Source organism: Aythya fuligula, chromosome 3 (genome assembly GCF_009819795.1).
Source record: "Aythya fuligula isolate bAytFul2 chromosome 3, bAytFul2.pri, whole genome shotgun sequence".
NCBI lineage: Eukaryota > Metazoa > Chordata > Aves > Anseriformes > Anatidae > Aythya > Aythya fuligula.
The window spans coordinates 21065956-21090314 of NC_045561.1; the positions used below are offsets into that span (position 1 = coordinate 21065956).

At 40.4% G+C, this 24359-nt stretch overlaps 3 protein-coding genes across 7 annotated transcripts in view; 1 reads left to right on the forward strand and 2 right to left on the reverse strand.

Moving 5' to 3' along the window:
• The window catches only part of EPRS1 (glutamyl-prolyl-tRNA synthetase 1), a 37553-nt gene extending 34248 nt beyond the window's left edge, over positions 1–3305 (reverse strand). For 4 of the 5 annotated variants that reach the window (XM_032185209.1, XM_032185206.1, XM_032185208.1 and 1 more), the window contains exons 1-2: positions 3224–3305; positions 991–1075 (exon numbers count right to left, since the gene is read on the reverse strand). In XM_032185209.1, coding sequence (XP_032041100.1) covers positions 991–1075; positions 3224–3269 — 131 coding nt within the window. In that variant the 5' untranslated portion in view covers positions 3270–3305. Of the gene's footprint in view, positions 1–990; positions 1076–2490; positions 2583–3223 lie in introns of those variants that run through there. The other variant, XM_032185207.1, reaches the window with a different exon arrangement.
• A 2767-nt stretch (positions 3306–6072) lies between these two features.
• BPNT1 (3'(2'), 5'-bisphosphate nucleotidase 1) lies at positions 6073–18540 on the reverse strand. Its single transcript, XM_032184886.1, has 9 exons — positions 18319–18540; positions 16477–16601; positions 12378–12482; positions 11980–12087; positions 11406–11454; positions 10191–10282; positions 9571–9768; positions 8596–8701; positions 6073–7250 (listed from the first exon to the last, which is right to left on the reverse strand). The coding sequence occupies exons 2-9, from the start codon at positions 16591–16593 to the stop codon at positions 7102–7104; spliced, it is 924 nt and encodes a 307-aa protein (XP_032040777.1). The 5' UTR covers positions 16594–16601; positions 18319–18540; the 3' UTR covers positions 6073–7101.
• Positions 18541–18651: 111 nt separating this feature from the next.
• Positions 18652–24359, forward strand: part of IARS2 (isoleucyl-tRNA synthetase 2, mitochondrial) — a 28379-nt gene continuing 22671 nt past the window's right edge. The window contains exons 1-9 of the mRNA XM_032183743.1: positions 18652–18864; positions 18963–19085; positions 20087–20243; positions 21105–21253; positions 21336–21385; positions 21483–21592; positions 21678–21768; positions 22130–22245; positions 23255–23424. Of these exons, the coding sequence (XP_032039634.1) occupies positions 18652–18864; positions 18963–19085; positions 20087–20243; positions 21105–21253; positions 21336–21385; positions 21483–21592; positions 21678–21768; positions 22130–22245; positions 23255–23424 (1179 nt within the window). The remainder of the gene's footprint in view (positions 18865–18962; positions 19086–20086; positions 20244–21104; positions 21254–21335; positions 21386–21482; positions 21593–21677; positions 21769–22129; positions 22246–23254; positions 23425–24359) is intronic.

Consider the following 24359-nt stretch of genomic DNA (forward strand, 5'->3'; position numbering starts at 1 on the left):
TTTGAGCTCAAGTCTAACATTTTAACAGTATCTTCTACTGGAACAGCTCACAAAACATGAGTTTGTGAGCAGGTCTGTGAATAAAAGATTATCTTCAACTGTTCTTCTAAACAACAATCAGGTACTCAAAAACTACAGTTAAAATAAATGATACTGAAGTCATCACAGTATCGTTATATTTTAAGAATTTAATGTCCGTGGGCCAGAATTTGTCCCTTACTTACAAATATGAGAGATTTTCATGGATATGTCAATGGTTTTTAGGATACTGGGACACCTCTTGTTATATCCAGACACCTTACATGATATAGAGTCCAAGATTACAATGCAGCTTCCCAAAACTTACAAAATTAGCCTGCATTTCTGATATGCATCAGAATTCTGTACAGATCATATAAAACACCCTCACATACCAAACTTGAAAGTACTTATTGCAATGACAGATAACTTTTAAAAGGACAGACAATAGATTTCTACAAAAAATTATAAAAGTATTTCAACAGGATGCAGATGGATACAATGGATAGCATGGCACAGTTAGTTAGCACTTTTCTGAGATAACATCATTTGCTTACGTGCAGGAGTGAGACCAAAGCAATGTCATATAAACCTTTAAAATTCATTCTATCACATATGTACACGTCAAAGGAATCATTTATACCACTCTTTTGAAGTATAAAATGGCCTTTCTTTTCGTAAATGGTGGTACATCAAAAAGGTAAATATTTAAACAACAGAGTGATAGGTACTACATAAATGACTGAAAGAGACATAAGTGTCTGCAAATAAGATACATTCTTTCCATGAAGAGGAAGTTTAGGATATATTGTAAATGTTTTGTCTGTGCTACAAAAAGAAAACAGTAATGCAGTCATCAATAAAGCGATTCTTTTCTTTCTCCTACCTGAAAAGGTTACCACCAGTCTTAAAACCACGTGATTTTAAAAACTGCTGACCCAAAGCCAGAAGGAGAGATGCAAAGTCACTTACTCAGATACACGAAGGATGGTTTCTTTGCCTTCTTCCACTGAAATTTTGATATCATTCTTCACATGTTCCACCGTCAGCAGAGCTCCTTTAAAAAGGAAGAGAAAAACATGCTCACCTTTCTTTCAGGAAAAATATATTTCACAGGAACAACGATACAGTAACATTCCTTATCAAATAGGACAGAGCACCAGAACTGGCTCCTTCAATTAAGATTGCTCAGGGGGGAAAAAAAAAAAAATAAAAAAAATCAGTGTTCAATCTCACACACAGGAGACTTCTTATTCTTGGCAATCCCTACGGCTTCAAATTGATAATGCCCAGCATACAATAATCTGCAGTGAGCTCAGCAATTGTCAGCAGCAATACATTTTGCTTCCTAAGGGTACTGTAAAAATGAGTCCTGTCCTCCAGAACGCAAAGAGAGCATGATCAAATTAATTTCCTTTAACAGTACAGAAACTTACACCACCACAGCCCTGACAAATGCATCAAAAGAGATCAATTATCGAATATACCAGTACTTTCTGAACATGGATGAGACTATTTTTAACCTGATTTAATGTTTATGAAATGATTAGCCATCCAAAACCAATAGAATTCTATTCATGACAAATACAGGAAGCTTATACAGGGTTTTCAGAGTAGTTCATCAGTGACAGTAAAGGATGGCCTCTAGAAATAAAAGAATTATTGACGTTTTTAGGCTATATCATCAACTTGAAGACAGCTCTGTCCATATTCAAAGTAGTGGTTTGATGCAAACCTGCTCTGATCTTGATGTTCTATAGCACAATACAATAGCTCAAACAGAGCACCGAGATAACTTGGCTGTCTTATTTCTGGAGTGGCTCTGGTCCAGACCCAGCCTGCTGAGCCTTAGTAGAGGAGCTGGTGTTCTTTTGCTCTGCTCAGAAGCACGTCCTGACAGCAAGCTTTCCATACGCACGTATTACTTAAAGGAAACTAGCCAAAGGGCTATGCGCTAGGTCTGGAAAGGCACCTAACCTGTTACAGTCTGCACAGTGCACCACGCACTTCGTCTTCCCTGACGAGAACAGACAGACCACCCAAGGCAGCTGATGTGGCAAGCTATAAATACACCACCCCAAACACAAGTCTCCGGAGCTAGGAATCCCCTAGCTCTCACCTCGGCTGCAAACCCTTCTGGCATTAAGCTTACGTTAACAGTAATCCATTCGTGAAAGTCAGGATGACGACACTTATGCAACGTGCTTGTGAGACACGTTTGGTATTTTAATAACATGCATGGCAGTGCTTTGAAAACGACGAGCATTGTGCACGCCCGGCTATGTAATTAATACTAGTGACACTAATAGCTACTACACTCTTCCCAGCGCACAGCCATGACGAGTAACACCAAGTAGGATGAGTGTGCTCGTCCTCCCAACACATACACTTGCCACAGCGTTTCATCGGGAAATTGCAATATTTCTGACATAATTCTATAATCTTCACAAGTAGATCTCCAGTGACACTTACCGGCCATTAAAAAACAAAAAACAATTCCCCTAAATTAATGGTAGCATCGCTCGTGTTGTGTCACATCTTCTCTATCGAGCCTGTAGAAGCAGGAACCGGGAGCAACCTTACCCAAAGCGTCGGTGCTGCCACACCTCGAGGCTGCACCTTGCAGCTTGCACCCCAGCCTGAAACGCACCGGGGGTAACAGCAAGGAAGCAAGCGATAAACTACGGCGAAGAGCGGGCAGAAAACGCACTCTGAACGCGGCAAGATGGAGAAATGGCACGGAACGAGCGTGAAAGGCATCATCCTCCCGACAGCAGGGAAGGCTGCGAAGACGGCTCTCGGGTTTTAAAGGCAAATAAAAGACGGACAGACCGGAGAGGGCGAGACCTGCAGCGCCGCTCTGCCGCGGGAGCCCGGTCCGGGGGCAGAGCGGGGCAGCAGCCTGGCACGAGTCACGCTGCGGGGCCGAGGCAGGCCCTGCGGGGAGCTGCGGGGCTGAGGCCGCCCCGACCCGGCCCTCCGGGGGGCTGCCCGCGGCCCTGGAGCCGCCCGGATGGCCGCCGAGCTGCCGAGGGCCGCATGATGCAAGGCGGCGGCCACGCGGCAGGACGGGAGCGGGCGGGGAGCGGGGTCCCGAGAGCCCCCGGGGGATGGGGAAGGAGCAAGGAGGGTCCGGGGGGATGGAAGGAAGGGGACGGAGGGGGAACGAGGGGGTCCCGGGCCCCGGGGTGCCGGCCGCGCTTACCGAGCGGGGCGCTGCCCGCCGCCACCGTCAGGCTGAGCGCCGCCATCCTGCGCGGCACCGGGGCGGGGCGGCGGCGGCGCCAGCTCGGCGGGGCGGGGACTCGCGTCACGTCCTGGGGGCTGCCCCGGGGGTGGCCGCGGCCGGCCAGGAAGGGGGTTGGAGCGGGGTGAGGGCGTCCTCACAGGATGCTTAGGGTTGGAAGAGATCATCTGGTCCAACCATCCCCTTTCTACCAGTGTCACCCACTAAACCATGTCCCCAAGCACCACGTCCAACCTTTCCTTGAACACCCCCAGGGACAGTGACTCCACCACCGGGCAACCACCTGGGCAACCCGTCCCAACGCCTGACTGCTCTTTCTGAGGAGAAATGTCTCCTCATTGCCAACCTGAACCCCCAAACAGCAAAGGCACAGCGCACCGGTTTGCCTCTTTTCTCGCCCTGTTGTGCATTCCCTTCCTCACAAACACGCCGACCCCGCAGTGGGTCTGACCGGCCTTGCGATGGGTTACAGAAACACCGCTCTCGCAGCTTCTGGCAGGGGCAGCCCCAAGTTCACATTGGTGCAAGGACAATGCACTGTCATGGTGCTTTTTTTTCCTGCTCTATTTTATAGCTGATATGCCAGCATCTAATTTGCTCGCAGAGAAATGGTGAAATGCTTGATCAGTGGGCCAGAGCTGTCCTGGGCAGCAGGCAGCGAGCATGACAGCACCCGCTACACCAGCTGGTGCCCCTGGTCCCTGTGTAGTTTCATCTCGTTTTCTCTGTATCTACCCCCATTAGAAGGCATTTTAGTTTCCATAAGCATGGGAAATGGCTCCATGCAGAATTATGTTTATATCTTGGATAGGAGCTGGTGTACGCTCTCCTTCCAGTCAAGCAACAGCAGATGAGCAGAGATCAGTTACAGACAAATTAGAAAGGGGCTTATGCAGAGGAAATCTCCAAACATACATCAGATGTCAGTTGAAAATAAAGATATAGAGACACAAGTGAGTATTACTAAGCTCTGTACTTGTAGTTTGGTGACTATTTCAAGGAAAGACACACGAAAGCAGGCTTTAAGTCATTCTACATTTTAAAGTGTTTTGCAAATTCGTATGCCAATTTTGATGTGAATTCTAAAGCATGCATATCCAGGAATCCTGGAGAGAATTATGTAGAACTGAGTGAAAATTAGTCTGTACTTACTAGGTAGCAAACCTCAATCGCATTCAGTATATGGAGTGACTCAAGTTATGAGAAGCCAAAATATGATGAAGGCTCTAATTAAAGCAGGCTGAATCTGTCTTGTGCGCTCTTAGTAGTCGTGCACTTGTGGAAGGAGAAGAAAGGTAGGCTCTAGATGAAAGGATTAGAAGCATGTGTTGTTCTTCCATATGCAGCTTTAATCCAGTGTAATGATAGCATTATGGACTGGCTGATGATGATAGGGTGAGGTAAGTGATATTCTTGCTAATTTATCAGTAAATGTTATAGGGATAAGCTGTCCTCACAAAGGAAAGAGCTTCCCCTGTTCCTTTTCCATGTTTGCACATAGAGAGACTGGGAACCCTTCAGCAATAGCTGCCTCGTTCATATCTTTTGATGTTAAGATATTCCTGCTTGCTGGAAATACAGCTAGCTTTAAGCCAGTTAGCTTTAAGAACAATCTGGAAAAGCCTGGAGTTGCTTCACTGAAGTCATGTTGGTACTACCAATGAGAGGAAAACATCAAATCCAAGGACTCTAGTTGCAGTTAGAAAGGTCAGACTTAAGTATGTTGTTTGATGACAGTAGGAATAAATTTGTATAACATGAACACTATCAAAAACTGTATTTGGAAATTTTTATGGAAATTTGTATGGAAAACAGAGCATTTGTATCTTTAAGTTCTGTGATAGCTTAAAGACTGAGTGGACGCAGAGTGTGGTTATTAAGAGGACTTAATCCTGTGGGCAAGGAGGACATAGAAGGGGTTCAGTGCAACTTGCAAGCTACTTTGCTAGTGTCAGGCGAGATTAAAGGAAACAAACCATGCTGGAAGAACTTTGCTATTCAGGCTTTAAGAAAGTAAGCAGACAAATTCAGACACCCTCCCTAGCACCACAAGCCTGAGAACTCAGCAGATGTCACTTCTCTGTGCACAGAGAACAAACAGAAAAGAACAACTGCATATAGTCTGTTGAAACTGGCAACTACTCAGTATGTGTCGCGTTTTTAGGGGAAGGGGGGCCCAAAGACTCCTTGATTTGAGGGTGAAGGGCTTACATCATAAAATCTGGAGAAAACAGAAGTGTCCCACTGAGTCAAGATACTCCAGAGCCTTCACTCTTCTTAAAGAGACTTCATCTGTATTAACTAAGGTCGCCAATTTTAGCTGATGATACCTAACTTCCTTCTTCCTGTTCTCTTCTGCATTCAAGTAGGCTGGACAATTCAATGCTGCTTCTTTAGCCCTCACACCTATGGGGGAAGGCTGACTGAAACAGTCTTTCAGTTTTTAAGTTCATTTTAGGTCGTCTTGACCCCTGCTCTCCTGTCTTTTAACCTGCACTCCATTAGAGGGGAACATGGTAGTGTCAAGTTCATTTGCTCTTAGAAAGGCACCTGGAACTTTTGCTCTCAATTTAGACACAAAAAAAAATCAGATTTCTGTGGTCCACACATATGAGAGAGTAACCTAGGACCCCCAGTAAAGATGCTTATAACTCTCCAGGATTGAGGAGGCATAGACCCTGCCAGAGGAATCAGAGGGAAGCTGGGAATTCCTTCCCCACACAACATTACCTCCAGCACACACTTTCTAGTTTCAAGCATGCTAACTAGAAATGTCATAGAAGTGAGTTACAAATTTCACAATGCTCTCAAATATATCAGTGCATTTAATACCTCACAGTTGTAATCGTGTGTCTATTCTGTACACAACTTTAACTTGGTTGGTACATACCTTGAACTGAAAGATACAGTCTTTCATAAAGTGAGAGCAGGCATTAAACACCAAAGAGAATCTTAAAATATTTGGTAAGCAAAATAAAATGTATGATCATAAAACAGCCAGATGAAATGGTTACTATTGGCTGGTTGAGTTCAATGAATGCAAAAATAGCTTTTAAACAGCTTAACTGTTTTGGAATTATGAAGCATATAGAACCCCTCTAGAACTAACTTAAAATACCCTAGTTTGGCTAGATAGAAAGGACCACAGCATCATTGTAAAGGATTACATTAATTACTGCTACATATATATGACAGAAGTCCTGCAGGAAATAAATTACCTCAGGAGTTGCCTGTATAGAAAACAGATCCTGGTCAACATTTTTAAGGGAATCCAAACAAAAAACAAAACAGCTTCATTCCATCCTGAAATACAAATGCCCCTGCCTATAAAGAACACATTTCACTTCTAAGAATCAAAACAATCAACTTTATAATAATGAGTTAATCCATCCAGACAAATTCTTACTCCATTTGCATTTAACACAATAAACTCTTGTTGAGTACATACAACAAAAAACATTAAACGAAATTTGTTAAATGACTTAACGTGATTTTGTGCCCTGAATTTGAAGATGATTTTTGGATTGCACTGTTACAGTTAGCAGTAGTTTACCACAGTCATATCACATGAAGAATGAACACTCTACTTCCAAAGAGCAGGGAAAACAACTATTGAAGAAATGTCATTATTGTGTTATCTGCTAAACACAGCAAAACAATCTGATCCAACATTTTATGTAGACGGTCTGCAGGTAATTTTGAAATTATTGAACTGTTTAATGTAAGAATTAGGTTCAGATTTTGTAAAACAATTTCAAGCTCAGTTTTCTTCTTCTTTCTTTTCCTCCAAGCTTACTTTCTCGGCTTTCCAGGCTGAGTGAAGATGCTTTACTGCTTTAAGGCACAAGAGATTGTTTAACGGTGCTAGGAATACGACTGGCATAATAGTCATAATTTCTCAAGGTGGCAAGGACCCCAGCTGAATTCATGTGTTTCACTTCCTTGTTATACTGAAATGAGTTTCCATGGATATCAGTTATCTTGCCTGAAAACAAAACAAAAACATTTCATTCCAGCAAACAGCAGTTGGAGAGGGATAATCTAATTTGTTAGTATAGTGATATAACTAAAAAAACAAATCAATAAGAAAACAAAAGCCAGACATTCTTTGAGGTACAAATGCCTGTCTTTAGATGTGAAATACGATGTTTTTGCCCTGTTTGAGCACAACAGTTTTTTATTCACTGAAACCAAATAACTAATCAGTTGTGTTTTCTTTCAGCAATACTTCAATTCCTCATGTTTCAGGAAACAAAAAACAACAGCTCTGTCCTATGGATAAATTAAAATGCTTCCTGAGTATTTAATACATTGGCAGTTGACAAGAAGGACAGTAAAATTCTCAGTTCAGGTAAAAGCCAGGGCGTATCTATAACACAAACTACAGCATAAAATAGAAATACCCCAGCTGGTTTTAAAAGAGTTTAGAGAAATCCCTTAGCAAGAGCAACACAGATTTTAATGCAAGCTAATTTAACCACACAATACCTGCATAACTAGGAGGCTAAATACAGCACTGTGCCGCCCCAGATTGCTTGTTTTTTTGTGCCTGAGCTAACCTGTTTAAAGCTTTCCCAGTTATCAACACTATACTGTAGACTACAGAGGAGATGAATAAATCATGTTGTCATGAAGCCCATATATTTGCTTGACAGAATTCAGGAGATTAAAAAACAATATTAGCATATACTGGTTATCAATGCAAACAACAGGAAAATATTATATTCAAATTCTTGTTAGTCAAACTTTTCAGAACTTCTCTCTCCCATTCCTCCCTAGAACGGTGAAGTGACTTATGTTGGCTGGAGACCACTAATTTTACTGAATTACATTAATGACTCAATTTTGGAGTTTGTATATCCAAGGAACAACCGCATGATTTAGCCTATTTTTGCTGTTATAAAGAATGCAATATCCACATGTTACACAACAACATGTTAGCAATAATGAACTCTTGTGTCTAGTTAGTAGGACAATGTGATTTTACTGTATAGTAGTAGCCAATAGAAAAAATGCTTTGAAAATACAAAAAATAGTATACTCAAAATTCTGGAATTTGTTTTTTTCATTATTTGACTATATTAGTGCAGGGTAAAACAGACAACATAATGCTTTCCTGAGCATAATTTGCTGCCCCTTTGGAGTTACTGTTGATTTCAGAGGGCTCAGCCCCTAGTGAACCATGACCACACACACATATATACATAATGTAATTTTTTCTTTCCAAAGGCATGTTTTGAAATTCTTTTCTTTCTATGAAAAGTATAAATGATTTTAAACTGATGCAGTTTCACTTACTTCAGAGAGAAATTTGAATACTGTTAACTTACCTCCCACAGCATGTAAAATAGCTTCAGGTGCACATGTATCCCACTTCTTGCATCCAGGACTGGCATATACATAAGCAGATGCCTTGCCTTCTATCAGCTGAATGATCTAATATGAAAACAGAGTGGTAATCATTGCAAAGAATCTAGGCATTTAGAAACAGTTAAAAAATAACACTAGGAAACTGGGATTAGATCAGTTTATTCTGTAAATTGAAAATAAGTACCAGTCCTTTCATGTATTACAGAATACATATATATTAAGATTTAGAAAGATACACTGTATTACCATCCCAAGGGATCTATTTTGATTGTTAGATAAACATTCTAAAGGGTGAAAATCTGCTTTTAGTTCCAGAAACAAGATTCCTTATCTTGTGCAAGTATTACAAAAGTAAAGTGGAAACTCTCTCTGTGTTATCTTAGAGACATTTGGGCCTATGCACATGTTTGAAAAAAGACATTCAAGGGTCTTTTTGACAGCCATGACAAAAGTAAGCTTTCAAAACTGTGGTAGGAGAGTATTCCGTTTGCAAAGAAGGTTTGCAAAGGACATATTACTGTGTACTGCTCCTACATTTATCCTTAGACATGTGTTTCTTACAGGGCTTTTTCTCCAACTATCTAATGTGAACAGCTGGAAAAGTCTAGTTATGATTAGTTATGATTATACTGCATTCCCATTAGTCATCCTGGTCTTTTCTTACCTTTTTAGTTTCTCTTCTAGTAACAGAATACTAGGGAAAGACAGACTTCAGCTATGTCCAGCATGACCATTGTTACAAATGGTATCTGTACCAAATTTTGACTCCTTACCCCATGGCAGACTGAGTGCTAGGAAGACAAGTCATGCCAGGGAAGGAGGAGGAAGACTCCTGTACACTCATGCAGGTAAACAACAGTTTTCTTTCATAATTATCCTTCTTCTTCCAAAGGTACCACCTCCCAATCAAACCAAAAGATTTGGAGTTTTCATACCTTATTTCCTGCTCCTCCAACTCTGATGACGCTGTCTGGGTTCATAGCACTGATGCAGTCATTTACCAGGGCACTGCTGTGAGAACGGGTGGTAACAATGATGTGTTTGCCGGCAGGTGCTTCTGTGAGCTGAAATCCAAAGGCACCTAGGCCCAGGACTCCCCAAATTGTCCTGCCCAATGCAGCATTAGCTCCTGCCTATGGAAAAGGTACACAGGTCCAGATGATGGTTAACCACAACAGTCAGTATTTATAGGACAAATAGAAAAGAGTAGCTAGAGACATCTTTCCATCTTAGGGAATATAATATTAATACTGGAATATTCATTTAAATGGTGGCACTTAAAAGGAAATACTCTAGAGTCCAGAGCAGAAAATCAGGACACCTCAGATCTCTTTCCCTCTATGGCAATGATGTCATATAACCTTCAGAAGTTCATTTACCATTTCTCATCTGTGAAATCATGGTGAGGCATTATATTCTGCCTCCCTCCACTGATAAACTAATACGTGCATATTTCTCTACTTAATTCTAGTTTCAAGTGTGCTAACTAGAAATGTAATAGAAGCGACAGTTACAAATCACCAAATGCTCTCAAATATATCAATGCATTTAATACCTCATAGTTGTAATATGGCTGGTTAATAACTCCTGCTATTGCTTTGCCTCCATAAGCAATTCCAATGAGAACTGTTACATGGTCAAGGAGACCTGTACAGAAATAATATGAATACAGTTATGACTGAAAAATAGAAAGCATTAAAAAAAGTAAACCATGAATTGATATGCAAAGTGGTAGCTTAAAAATACAAACACTAATCAGGATTTTCCAGTGTAAAATGTTTGATTTAGTCAGTTTGCCTCAAGGTCTGCAAAAAACACTCCAAAAAGAATTTCTCTAGTGTGAGCTATGTTATAATTAACACATAATGAGAAAAGTTTCAAGGTACAACTACACAGCAGCATACAGAATGGCCTGGTTTGGAAGGGACCTTAAAGCCCATCCAGTTCCAACCCTCTGCCATGGATGGGCAGGGACACCTCTCACCAGACCAAGTTGCCCAAAGCCCCATTCAGCCTGGCCTTGAACACTACCAGGGATGGGGCATCCACAGCTTCTCTGGGCAGCCTCTTCCTGTGCCTCACCACCCTCTGAATAAAAGTATTTAGTCCTTATACCTAATCTAAATCTGCCCCCTTTTAGTTTAAAGCCATTCTTCTTTGTCTTCGTCACTCCACTCCCTGACAAAGAGTCCCTCCTTTAGGTACTGAAAATTTGCTATAAGAATATGATGACATTCTTCTAAAACTGTGAGTATAAATTCTTTAATGGTTTTCAAAACCAGCAACTGGATGACAGTTTTACATCTCTCTCCCTGAAAATGGGGAAAAAAAAATCTCACTAAAAGATTTTATGTTAACCAACTAAAAGATGCAGCAGGAAGGCAGGCCATTTGAATAGTTTGAAGAGGATGATGTAAATGCAATTGAGCATATTCCTGTGTGTACAGGAGGTTTAATCCTCCAGTTCAAAGCATGTAAGAAATTGTAAGCTTATTTAACTAAAGAATTTTTTAAGACAACCTGCTAGCAATTAAAAGCAGCCCTTTGCTCCTTGAAATAATAAAAACTGGTGGGAACTTGGTAGCCCATCAGGAATATTCAATACTGGTTGGAACTGAATGTAATGATTAAAAAAATCCATAGTACTTACAGAGTACAGAAACAAAATCAGCTTTATGAAACAATATTGTATGCAGCTTCTATCATAAACGTACATGCTACTTTATTGCATTGCTGTAAGTTTTTGAATCTGCAGAACTGAGAAACCAACCTTCAGTGTACTCTTTGGTTCCATCCAAAGGATCAACCCATATTACAAGCTGTTAAAAAAAATAAAAATTTAGGAACAGCATAAACTAATACAAATCACGTAATAAACACATGAACTATGTATTTTACTTCAGTGCATTTTATTTCCTTACAAAAGACAGCAAACAAATACATTCAAATTTTTAGCATTATGATATAGGACTGAAGCCTACATTATTAGTATTTTACCAAAAAAAAAGGTCTTGAAAACTGATTGGAACTTGTCAGCAAGTATCTTAACAGAGGTATCAATATTTAAATTGAACATGGAAATGACATTACTTTCTCATGTCCAAAGTCAATCTGGTTCAAATAAATTTGAATCACAAGTTGTAAGAATCAAATTTCCGTTTCCCTTTGTTGCACAATGGGATATCCACCACTCCAGAGGTGTGATTCTCGAGACTATATTTCAGTTTTCAGACCAAAAAGAAAAATTGGCAACATTAAAATAATCTTTCTTCTCAATGCATTCTTAAAGTCAGTACCCAGTAAATAGAATAGTGTAAAATATGAAAGCCAACTTATAACATTACCTCTTCCTCTTTAATTCCAGTGTACTGAGCAGGACAAGTTTTCTTCAGTATTTCTTCACAGTGTCCATCCTCAATTAATTCCTCATCTACCTCATCAGGGGGTAGTTCCTAATAAAAGGTTTTATTATATTATAGTAATTATAATATTAATATAATAAATATAATAAAATAAAAATAATAATTACTATATTTTAATTTAAAAGGTGCTGGACTCTCCTCAATTTGCCTTACGGATTGGCTTGCAACTTACTTGACAAAGCTAATGCAATGGAAAGATAAAATGGGATGGGTATCTATGTCTTTTTTCCAAAGAGGTATTTCCTTAAACTTGCCGAAGTAAATTCCACCGTGAGTTACCACATCCTAAATTGTTAGTTAGAAATAAATCAGGTACTTACTTCTTCTCCTATGATCGTCACCTTGGGAAACTTCCGTGCCAGTGAAGCACAAATGCTCTTTTGTACCAGTCGGTCAGCTTTGGTCTGCAAGTCATTGGCTCCAGTCTGTCAAAGGACAGATAGAAACTTAGGTGCTTCAAAACAAAAATAGTATAACGACTCATATTGCAACCTGAATATCTACCTTGTAAAGAAAAAGAATTTTAATTTGACAAATCATTAACCTAATGATATTTATTGTCCTGAGAGAGGCAGGCTAATGACTAGAAGTTTCTTTCCCTGTATACCTCCGAACTAAGATACACTGGTATGATATGGGAACAATACATGCCGTAAATGCTGCATTCTTATTCATGGATGCAAACATACTGAACGTGTATTTGTGCAAATACTACACTACGTAAAGAATAAATTAATACAAGTATAAACCCAGATATAAGAAGAACAAAGGCAGAAATTAAGGTGTTAACAGGTAAAAATAAGTATTTTAAGGCACACTGGAAAGATAGAGAAAATTCGGAAAGAGAAGCGAGATAGAGATGATAGTAAAAGGTGATTTAAAGGTCCAATTAATCTAACTTGTAGTTCTTCAAAACAGTCATCAATAGTAAAGGAATAGCAGGACAAAATGTCTTCCTAATAAAAAAAAAAAAAAAAAAAAAAAAAAGTAGAAGGGCTACAAAGAGAAGCAATAAAAATGGAGATTTTTGAGTTGACTGGGAAAAAGAAAACTCTGAACATCAGGGGAGGGAGTGGAAGAGCTAGCTAAAAATTCAACTGTCCTTGGACCTTTTTTTTCCTCATTGTGATAAATGGATGGGAGGTCACTGTTGTGAGGGAAAAGGTGGAACACTGTCTTCCTAGCTTTTCTAAAGCTTTCAATAAAGCCAGATGGAATTGGTCTCGAGGTTTCCTGCCTGCAGAAAGTGAATAAATGATGAGAACTTTACGTTCTCTTGCATCTCTCTTCTCTCCCAACTATAAGGCATAGGCACATACAGGTTCTCTCTTACACTCTCTTTCTTTCCCAGCCACCTTTGATAAAAAGCTTGCAGGAATTCTTTGAGATTGCTAGCTCCTAAGACAGGAACCTTTCCTGTTGGTCACTGTTTTCAACCTGATTTTGTGTGTTTGTAGTATTCATAAAAATAAGGTAGGTACAATCAGTGGTCTTATTTAGAAGCTATATCACCTATTACTTCTGCCAGTTTTTGTTACACTGTACTTACAATTATTCACTTGATCAGAGTTCAAAATTGCTTGTTTGTTGGTTTTATTGTTTTAGATGATGATTAAGCAATGCATCTCTGATTTACTGGGAAATAATATTAAACTTCCTGCATTAAAAAAAAAAAAAAAAAACACAACAAAAAACTAAGCTGATGAAACCAAACAATTATTTTTAGGTAAAATTACCTTAACATATGTGGACTCTCAAATAAAAAAAAGAAAGAAAAAAAAAGTAAGCTTAATGAAATCTGTTTATGCATTTAAAGTTAACCAGTTAATCTAACTACAGATAATGGTTCCTTTTAATCTCTGAACAGAAGTATTTTAGGGCTTACTAATGCAACTGCACTACAAGATTTTCCAAGAACCTAAAAAAGCAGGTTATGTTAGAAAGCATACCGTATTTGTTTCAGAGAACACTGTTATACATCTAAGTTCTTTTGAAATTAGATCATTACCTTCCAGGTTTTCTAAATCCTCTCTCCCCATACACCTGATTTTAAATGCTCAGAAAAAAAATGGGGAAAAAAAGGAAAAAAATGCAAATATTTTCTCACTAGTGAGTATAACTGATCAAATGGGAAGAAGTAAAAAGAAAGCTTACTTTTTTGCATCTACTCTCTGATCTGACAATAAAAGTCATAAAGGGTCGGTCTTCTCTGTACAACTGGCTGAAAGTGCTTACTTCTAGAAAAACATAAATATCAGCAACGGCTTCAATGTAAAGACCAGGGCAGGTTCCTGGAATGCGTTGATGCTAACTTCCTTCTCCAAGTGGAGTCAAAAAGGAGAGGTGCTATGCTGGACCTTGTTCTCACTAATAAGGAGGGGCTGGTGGGGAATGTGAAGCTCAAGGGCAGACTTGTCGGCAGCAACCATGAAATGGTGGAGTTCAAGGTCTTAAGGGCAGTGAGGAGGGCACACAGCAAGCTCGTAACCTGGACTCCAGGAGCAGTCCTTGGCCTCTTCAAGGATCTGCTTGGTAGAGTACTGTAGGACAAAGCCCTGGAGGGAAGAGGGGACCAAAAATGCTGGTTAACATTCAAGGATCACCTCTTTCGAGCTCTGGAGCAACGCATCCCAACAAAGAGGAAGTCAGGCAAAAATGCCAGGGGACCTGCACAGAAGAACAAGGAGATCCAGGCCAAACTGAAATACAAAGAGAAAGCCTACAGAGGGTGGAAGCAAGGACAGGTAGCTTGGGAGAAATACAGAGAAATTGTCCAAGCAACCAGGAATCAGGTTAGGAAAGCTAAAGCACTGATAGAGTTAAATTTGGTCAGGGACATCAAAAGTAACAAGAAGAGCTTCTGTAAGAATGTCAGTGGTGAAAGGAAAACTAGGAAATGTGTGCCCTCTCCAGAAAGAAACGGGAGACCTGGTTACTCAGCATATGAAGAAGGCTGAAGTACTGAACGACATTTTTGCCTCAGTCTTCACAGAAAGTACTCAAGCCACACCACCCAAGTCACAGAATTAAAAGGTAAGGACTGGGAGAATGATGAACTGCCCGGTATAGAAGAAGATCGAGTTTGAGATCAACTAACACACCTAAAGGCGCGCAAGTCCTTGGGACCTGATGAGATGCAGGTCCTGGGGGAACTGGTGGATGTAGTTACTAAGCCACCGTCCATCCCATCTGAGTAGTCGTGGCAGTCTGCTGGAGTTCCCACTGACACAACCCCATTCTTAAAAAGGGAAAATAGGAAGACCCTGGGACATCTTTGTTGAGGACATGGACAGCGGGATCGAGTGCACCCTCAGCAAGCTTGCTGATGACGCCAAGCTGAGTGGTACAGTCAACACGCTTGAGGGAAGCATCCAGAAAGACCTTGACAGGCTAAAGAGACGCACCTGTGTGAACCTCATGAAGTTCAACATGGCCAAGTGAAAGGTCCTGCATCTGGGCTGGGGCAACCCCAAGCATAAATACAAGCTAAATACTAAAAGAGGGTAAGTTTAGACTAGGTATAAGGAAGAAAATCTTTACTCAGAGGGTGGTGAGGAACTGGAACAGATAGCCCAGAGGAGCTAGCAATGCCCGAACCCTGGTAGTGTTCAAGGTCAGGCTGGGTGGGGCTTTGGGCAACCAACCTGATCTACTGGCAGGCATCCCTGCCCATGGCAGAGGGGTTGGAACTAGATGATCTTTAAGGTCCCTTCCAACCAAAACCATTCTATGATTCCATAAAATAAATAAATATTTAATGCAGACCACAACACTGTAACCTACCCATAAAGCTAGAATTAACCTTAAAAATTAATTCCACCACTTCCAGTACTGTAGTCATAACCCAGATCCTGGTTTATGCAGCATACTAACTTACAGCAAATTAAGAACTTCACACAGATTATTGTAATTTCAGGTCTATTTCCTATTTACAATTAATTTTGAAGTGCCAAACTAACTTTGAAAAGCATGATTTACAATAAATGCTAAGTTTTTTGTGTTTTTTTTTTTTCTTAAGAAAAAGAGATTGGCTTGTCCTAACACAAAATTCACAAGGACCAGTAACATATGTTGCATTACAGATGTTAGAACACACATGTGGAAATTAATGGGAAAGATGCATTAGTATGAACACTGATTTGAAATTTGGATTTGCTATCCAAACCTTGTGTTTTGTGCAAAGTGTCAGGAAAAAATGTGTTCCTTTTAACCATCATAACATCCTTCAGAAATACCAATCAAAATATACTTCTACTCCAATGCTCTTTTAATCCTTTAACAACGGTTTTTGTATCAAAGAGGTGAGGTCAAGCAACTTGAATCAACTGCATTGCCTTTCCCAGTTCTGATCTTCAAAAATACCAGCTTGACCTGTATCTTGATAAAAGAAGTGGAACTGGAACAAAGTAAAAGAAATACCTTCTCCACTATCCCCAGGTCTCCTGTAGCCATTACATTTCTAACAATTGTCGCAGCTTTTTCCGCAACGGAATATGCAGAGGCAACCACACGCATAAGCAGAGTTGGAGACGCCATACTGAATGCTGAAAAGAAACAAAACCAAGTTTGCACACTTCTTTAAAAATAAGGGATGACAAGAAGGAAAATATTTTATATAACATTCCAAACAGATACAGGTTATTTCAGCTGAGTAGGAAGGGGGAAGTGAATTACAGTGGGTAGTAATAGTGAGCTGTGACTTTTCAATGCAATTCACTATGCCTTCAATTTGTAATTAAAGAATAACTATCCCTGTAGCTCAAGGCCAGTAATCACCCTTTCCTCTCAGGTTTTTGGTACCTGGAATTATTATCAGGAATAAGAAGTGTTGGCAATCATTCCATAACCTTTAAAATGCAGAGTTAATTGCTTTTTATGATTTCCTTACAATTTTTCTACCTGTGTAGACTGCAACTTTTTTTGGAAGACCTCACATACATGATTTACTTCCAAGGAAAACACATGAGCACAGAGCTAGAAAAAATGCAGAGGAAGCAATTAATCACCAAACAGAATACGATAAGTATTAGCCTCCTCTCACAGCCACAGACTATTTGCAGCACTTTCAGTAAGTATTGCTTAAGTGGCAATAAGTCGTTATACAACACCGCTCCTTTCTTGCTTGAGATATCTACTAAGTATAATATAATGAGGTGATAAGTCCAGCTACTGTATATGATGTTGATGTGACCCCAAATTCACCTCTATTTAAAGCAAAGGCAAATGGCAACGTTAGAGGCATCAAAATCCCAAATGCAGCTGGTTTAAGGGCCTTTTCAGCATTTTAGAAACACTGCAGAGGTATCTTTAAAAGTCAGAAGATCTCTGAAGCTAAAAGAGTAGACCATTTGTATATTCAGAAAGTACAGTTGCTAATGTTAATTATTGTTATTTACTGCTCATGGATAGGAGCAAAGTGCTCTGGAGTCATGCACAGAATAGCCAAGGTCCATACCCAAAGCATACACTGCCTATCTTGGACAGGCAGCAATGGCTACAGAGGAAATTTTGGAAATGCTATCAGTGGCAAAAAGCTGCTCCCAAACAACTGAAAAAATGCAGAGCAAGTATGCATCATAAAATGTAGAAAGAAATACACTATTATAACATACCCCCACATGAAATAACTTAGAAAGAAGTAAAATAAAATGTCGCTTATTACATATTGAAAACATCTGGATCACGCACACTTTTCAGAGCAGACAAATTAGGACAATTAGATGGGAAGTTTGGGATAAAGAACTGAGTTATGAAGAAGATAATTCAGGTTTTAACCCCAGCTCCCCATCCTTTGTGTGGCCTTTCATTGCACATTCACTTCTGCTTCATAAAGTGAGGCTGAAACTTAGTATTTCGCTGCTCAGCACATCAAACGTGTGCATGAAGATGCAGAAGCCTCAGAAAGCAACAGGGAAACGCTGCCTTGGGGGCTAGAAGCTTGACCCAGCGTGTTCCTTGGATGCACTTTCCTTGGATTTTCAAAGCTTTCTATGGAGAAACCCTACGAAACCTTTAAGCAAAGTTTAACATATCCCCATGAAAACCAAGATTTGCTGAGGAGGAACCGAAAAGGCAAGTTGTGTGCCCCTCTCCCCGGCTGGGAGCAAGCGATGAGGCGAGAACACGCAGAAGGTGCCTCGCATCTCCGTAGGGCTGCACCTCCCCGCGCGCCAGGCCTCGCCACGAGGGCACTTTTTGGTGTGAATTAGGCCAGATCCAGCACCCAACCCGCCCCCCCCTCACCCCCCAGCCCTCACTCACCCGCTGCGGCCCCGTCCCGGCGCCTCCCGGCCGCGCTCCCCTCTCCTCAGCGGCCGCGGGTCCGCCCCTTCCCACCGCAGGCCCTGCCCCGCTCCGCAGCACGCCCTTGCCGGCCGGGCCGCCGCCTGTCGCGACACACGACAGCGACCTGGCGGCGGGGTGGCGCGAGCCAGGGGGCCGTCCCCTCGCATCCTCCCCCCCCTTCTCCCACCCCGCCTCGTTCCTCCCGCCGCGCGGCAGGGAAACGCGTTGCGGCGCGGCGTGTCCCTCGGCGCGGCCCGTCGGCGCCGGCCGTTCGCCGTAGCGCAGGCGGAAGCGCGGCGGAGCGCGGAGATGCTGCGGGCCTGGCGGGCCCCGCTGGCGGCCAGGGCCAGGGCCGGGGCCGGGGCCGGGGCCCGGGGCCGGGCCGGGGCCGCCTCGGAGGCCGGGAGCCGGCAGCCCCTGGCCGAGGGCGGGTACCGGGACAGCGTGCTGCTGCCGCGCAGCCGCTTCGCCGCCCAGCTGCCCGGCCGGCTGCAGCCCGACACCGAGCTGGAGACGCAGCAGGTGGGGTGGGGCGGCGTGGGGGCCCGGCCCCGGCCCCGGGGCGCCGCGCAGGGGGGGTGCGAGCGGCCGCCGGCTGTGCTGTGTGCTTCTCTCCGCAGAAAAGCGGCTTCTCGGAGCTCTACGCGTGGCAGAGGCAGCGGAAGGCGAAGCAGGAGTTCTGCCTCCACGACGGACCCCCGTACGCCAACGGAGACCCCCACGTTGGCCACGCGTTAAATAAAGTAAAGGCGCAGCCCCCGCCTCCTCCGGCGCTCCCCTTACCGCTCGTGTTAAGCACCCGTCCCCGTGTTTGGGCACACAGGCCTTGTAGCTTTCGTGCCACAGATAAAAGAGAGTAACCTGGTGACACACAAACTGTACAGTATCACATTGATATGGGCACCGTACCCTGACCGAATGCATGCCCAGATATCGCACCTACATGCTAAGCGTTCATCTATCGTGCTGAATATTTCAGTAAATGAGTAAGCATTTTTAGAGAAAGTGTAGCCTTTAACTTGTTCTCAAACCATTTTAAACGCATGGTTTGTGTTTAATGAACTTATCATACGTACACGTGTAGGTGAGTGTATACATGTACCTGTAAATATTTACTGTAATGCATAGTTGACCCATGTTTTATTCTTCTTTTTGGGGGGATAGTTTGCAATTTCATTACACTGCATTTAGTCTTTTATTTTATCTGGGTATCTTCAGTAGAACCACAATGATTAAATGTAGGCAGCTTGTAAAATATGCATTTCAGGTTCAAAGTAATATTGCTAAACAAGTGTGGGTATGTTTAGGTTCGATCTTGAGAATTATAGTGTTGCATATACTACAGAGTGGAAAAGAATAAAATGTGACCCACAGCTTCTTAAGGTACTAGTTCAAAAGGCTGGACTTCTGAAAACCGCAGGTTTTGTTAGGTGATCATTTATATCAAGAAAAAATAATGTACACTAAGCAAACTAAGTCTAGCTAAATGCTCAAAAAAGAGGGCCAGTAGGATTTGCTCACTTAAAGTCCTGCAAGTTTATAAGCTGCATCTTTCAATTATGCTGAATGTCAGTTCTTTCGCTGTGAGGCCCTTTGAGGTTCTGCCAAAGTGTAAGAGAAAAATCAGAAATATGTTAACTCTAAAATAATTATGCTACCTTTTGTATTTAATTCTAGCATAGTAATAATGTCGCTCTTCCACTTGGGGGAGCCAAAGTGCTAACTGACCCTTCTATCTTTTCAGATCTTGAAGGACATCACTAATCGTTTCTATATGATGAGAGGTTATAAAGTACACTATGTTCCAGGATGGGATTGTCATGGATTGCCAATTGAGTTGAAGGCATTGTCAGAAGTCAAAGGAGCTGAAAATCTTTCACCAATGGAAATTAGGCAAAAAGGTAAACTACTGTTTGTAATATCCTTACTGGAAAAAAGTTGGCTTAGATATTTCTACATCCGACTCACCATATTTTGAATTTTATTCTTTATATATAGCTTTTATACTTTTTTGTGTGCTTTTTTCTGTGAGGTATTGGTGACATTTTTGAGGATCACTGTATGTGTTTGCCAAGCAGACTGAGTACTGGTTTTGTCAGGACAGTTTGGCTCAATATCATACCTAAGAATGTATTGACTCTGCTTTCAATAACTCTGCAAAACTATATGGGTGATCCTTTCAGAGAAAGTTGGTCTGCATTATATGGAAACTAAAAAAAAATGCATTATGTATTGAAAGACGTCAACATTCAGCTGCAAAGCTATTTGCAATGAGCAATTGAAACCACTTTAGCGTGAAATTGCAGCAACGAAATCAGCTAATAATTTAATGTGCATATTGCATTGAAAAGTTTAGATCAGCATCAAAATCAGGTGGTTTATTTTCATTCTTATTTTCTGGTATTTCATAGCACATTTTGAGAAATTGTCTTCATGGTTAAATACGTTTATTTTTTTCCTCTCCCTTATAAAGGCAGCTTATCTTCTAGAGACGTTGTGGTGTACATCTTCATATTAGTCAAATAATGCGTCCTCTAGGCCTTTTTACCCTTTATGGTCACTTTATATAACTAATTCTCTGAAATACATAATTTTTTGAGCCTTAATAATTATTTAATACATATCTGTAATTAGTGCATAGTTTCAATATGCTCAGCTCAGGCTCTTCTCCAAAATGCCAATAGCGTATTTTAAATGACATTGTATTGACCTTATCAGACTTACCAGAGAAACCGTATACTTAATGGAACTATTCCTTTCAGCCAGAAAATTTGCAGAAAGAGCAATGGAGAAACAGAAATCTGCTTTCATTCGTTGGGGTATAATGGCAGATTGGGAGAACTGCTACCGTACATTTGATCCAAAGTATGAAGCGAACCAGCTGAGAGTCTTCCACAAGATGTACGATAAGGTATGCTGAAATTCTGCTGAAGTACGTTTTTGATTGTGTTATGAGTTTTGATTCTTTTAACTTTCTTTTTCCCCCCCTTTAGGGTTTCATTTATCAGGACTATAAACCTGTGTTTTGGTCTCCTTCAGCAAAGTAAGAATCAGCTTACTATTTTGTCTTAAAATTTTAACAAGGATATCGACAGCTTTTCACATTCAAGTGCGCTAACGTAAGTTTGATATCTACCCAGAACAGCCTTGGCTGAAGCAGAGCTGGAATACAATGAGCAGCATGTCAGTCGTTCTGCGTATATAAAATTTCCCCTGTTGAAGACACCGCCTAAGCTGACCTCTGTGATAGGTATGATTCTTGGATGTTTTCTAAGTCTTAGTGCTTTTATTTTTACGATAATTGTAAGTAAAGCACTTTTTATTTGCATCTGTAGATGGATCGTCCCCTGCTAGTGTGCTGGTCTGGACCACACAACCGTGGACTGTGCCAGCGAATCAAGCAGTTTGCTACATGCCAGATTCAGCGTAAGTCTTTAGCTTAGTTCACTGATCTGTGTCGTTCCTTAGCAATACTTGACAGTAAAATGAAATTAAAACATTTTGGACAACCATTAAGTTTTATTTGATGCATCTTACTTCCTTTTTAATTGATGCAATTGTAAGCTTTGTTCTGTATCTCTATTAATATACTAATTTATTCTTTCATTTTTAGTAATTTCTTCTTTCTTATGTTGTTCTATCTTGAAGTTGTTTTGACATTGAGTAAATTGAATATATAGATCTTAAAACCCATTATGCCATCTTTTTAGAGATTGTTTAAACAATTTTAAGCTTTCTGGTGTTTGTAATTATTTAGTATCATCATAAATATATATTTACGTTGTAGATATTCAATTGTGAAATGTACAACTACTGGTGAATACTTCATTCTAGCTGCAGATAGAGTTGAATCTACAGCTGCTGTTTTGGACACACAGTTTGAGGTTATTTCAACGTGCAAAGGTAGGTTTTAATATTGTTAAGTTGCTTAGAAATTGTGTAGGTAACTGAAAACTGATTCCATTTTGATGTTTTATTATGTTTGTTGATATTCTGAGAACATGCCTCCCTGAAACAATATGAAGAGTAGTCTGTCAGACTCAGTCTTGGTGTGTTGAAATCTACGATTGAGAATTTCAGATACAGGGTACTTTTTAAAATCTGGATTTACACTTGGAAAATTTAAACGTGGAATGGAAGTGTGTTTAGGCTCAAAATCTTCATTACACTGACTGCAGTATGTCTGTCTTTCAGCCCTTGTTCATGAGAATAAGCAGCTAGTTACAAGTATGCTTAATGACTGCATAATAGCTAAATTCTATGGAAACTATTGAAAAAACACCTAGCGCAACATAACTTGTAGTTCTGTTAGCCATTGTCATTTAGGATTCCTAAGTTTCTTCTTGTTAAGAGGTGTCTTAAGCTTTCTTCATAACTATGAAGACTGCATCTGTTGTCTGTACTAAGGTACTAAAGCCATTAAGTTTGCATCCTAACATACTGCATAGTAATATTTCTTAACAGGCAGACTTCTGATTCAATGTTTTGCGTTGGGATTTAATATGTCATTTGTCAATTTTATTCATTTGCTTATGTCTGTGATGCAAAGCTGGAAATATGTGTACCTAGAGGAGGTGAGAAATCGGTTTCTATGACTTTTCATGTTATTCTGGTCTTTTGCCATGTCTTATTTTTGAGAGCATTGTCTCAGGTAGAAGTAAAGCTTTTACTTCAATAAAGCTTTTACTTCAGAGAGAAAAAAAAAAGGTTTGCAGAATTAAAAATGTAGATTACTTGAAAGCATTTGGATGGGGACCTACAAATAAGATAAAATAGTATTAAATATGGAAGTATCAGCAAGCATATGCTGATGATCAGTTGTTCAGTTTCTGCTCTCTGATGAGACAAGCTGAATGCATTAATTGTTTCTCTATTCTCTCCTTTTTTCTATTATTTTTTTTCTCCACACCAGGTGCAGATTTGGCAGATGGTTCCTGTGCTCATCCTACAATTCCTGGCAGAGTATCTCCCCTGCTACCTGCAAATCATGTGACAATGGCAAAAGGAACAGGATTAGTTCATACAGCCCCAGCTCATGGTATGGAAGACTACAGTGTAGCTTCTCACCATCAGCTACCCACGGTACTTTTTTCAGCTTTTGTTCTTGCTTTCCTGTAACTGTTGATCACATGCCCTTAAAGCTATTGTCAAACTTTGTGTATAAAACTTGAAAATGTTTAAAAGCATTCAGATAAGTGTATCACTAACAGCCTAAAGGAATGCAGGACTAAGCTTAAAGTGTGTATCAGAATAAAAGGATAGTTTTCCAGCCATCTGTTAATTAAAGCTTCCAGGAAGGTGATAGAAGTTGATTTTTTTTGTTTCTATGTGTTTTTTTTGTTTGTTTGTTTGTTTTTTGGGTGTGTTTTTGCTTTATTTCATCTTTTTTTTTTTTAAATGATAATATAGACAACAATTCTGTCAGTACAAGCTGTACCTTGCAGACTAGTAAATAACTGATTATGTAGGTATTACTAGAATTAATAATTACTATTATTTTTCGGTAAAGCTTGGAGTATTCTTGAATAAGGAAAAAAATTACAATTAAGGGACTAAATTTCTTTTAATACATAGTATCCTTGTGTGCCAATAGTTTTTAAACATACATGCTATTTGGTTATGCATGATCAGTTTGTGTTTGGTGGAAATGAAAATACGGGATGTTCTTTTGGGTTTTTGAAGAGTTGGCTCTTGAGATGTTTTAAAACCTGTTTATTCTCTTATTTCTTGTTTTGCTTTGGTTGCTTTTGTTTTTGTTGTTTAACTGTTAATTTGAAAAATCATTGAAATACTAACCAGGGATTTGCTGGAAAACAGTTGTGGAATTTTTGTAAACCTCATGGTGCTTGTTTCTTCTCGTAGGTCAAAATCGCTTGTCTGTCTGGTAAACTACTAAATTGCAGTTTGAAGTGTATGTAAATAAAACATAGTTTGCTTTTCATCAGAAAAGTAGCTACTTAGCATAGCACTTAACTCGCTTTTGAATACCAAAAATAGTAATTAATTGTCATGTAGTA

What these genes read in the sequence shown, in the direction of transcription:
- BPNT1 (XM_032184886.1), bottom strand. Translation starts at nt 16,593, where the DNA reads ATGGCGTCTCCAACTCTGCTTATGCGTGTGGTTGCCTCTGCATATTCC. An exon ending in TGACGATCATAGGAGAAGAA is followed by an intron (nt 12,088 to 12,377) that starts GTAAGTACCTGA and finishes ACCTTTTATTAG; the next exon opens with GAACTACCCCCTGATGAGGT. An exon ending in TTGGAGGAGCAGGAAATAAG is followed by an intron (nt 8,702 to 9,570) that starts GTATGAAAACTC and finishes TTTTCATATTAG; the next exon opens with ATCATTCAGCTGATAGAAGG.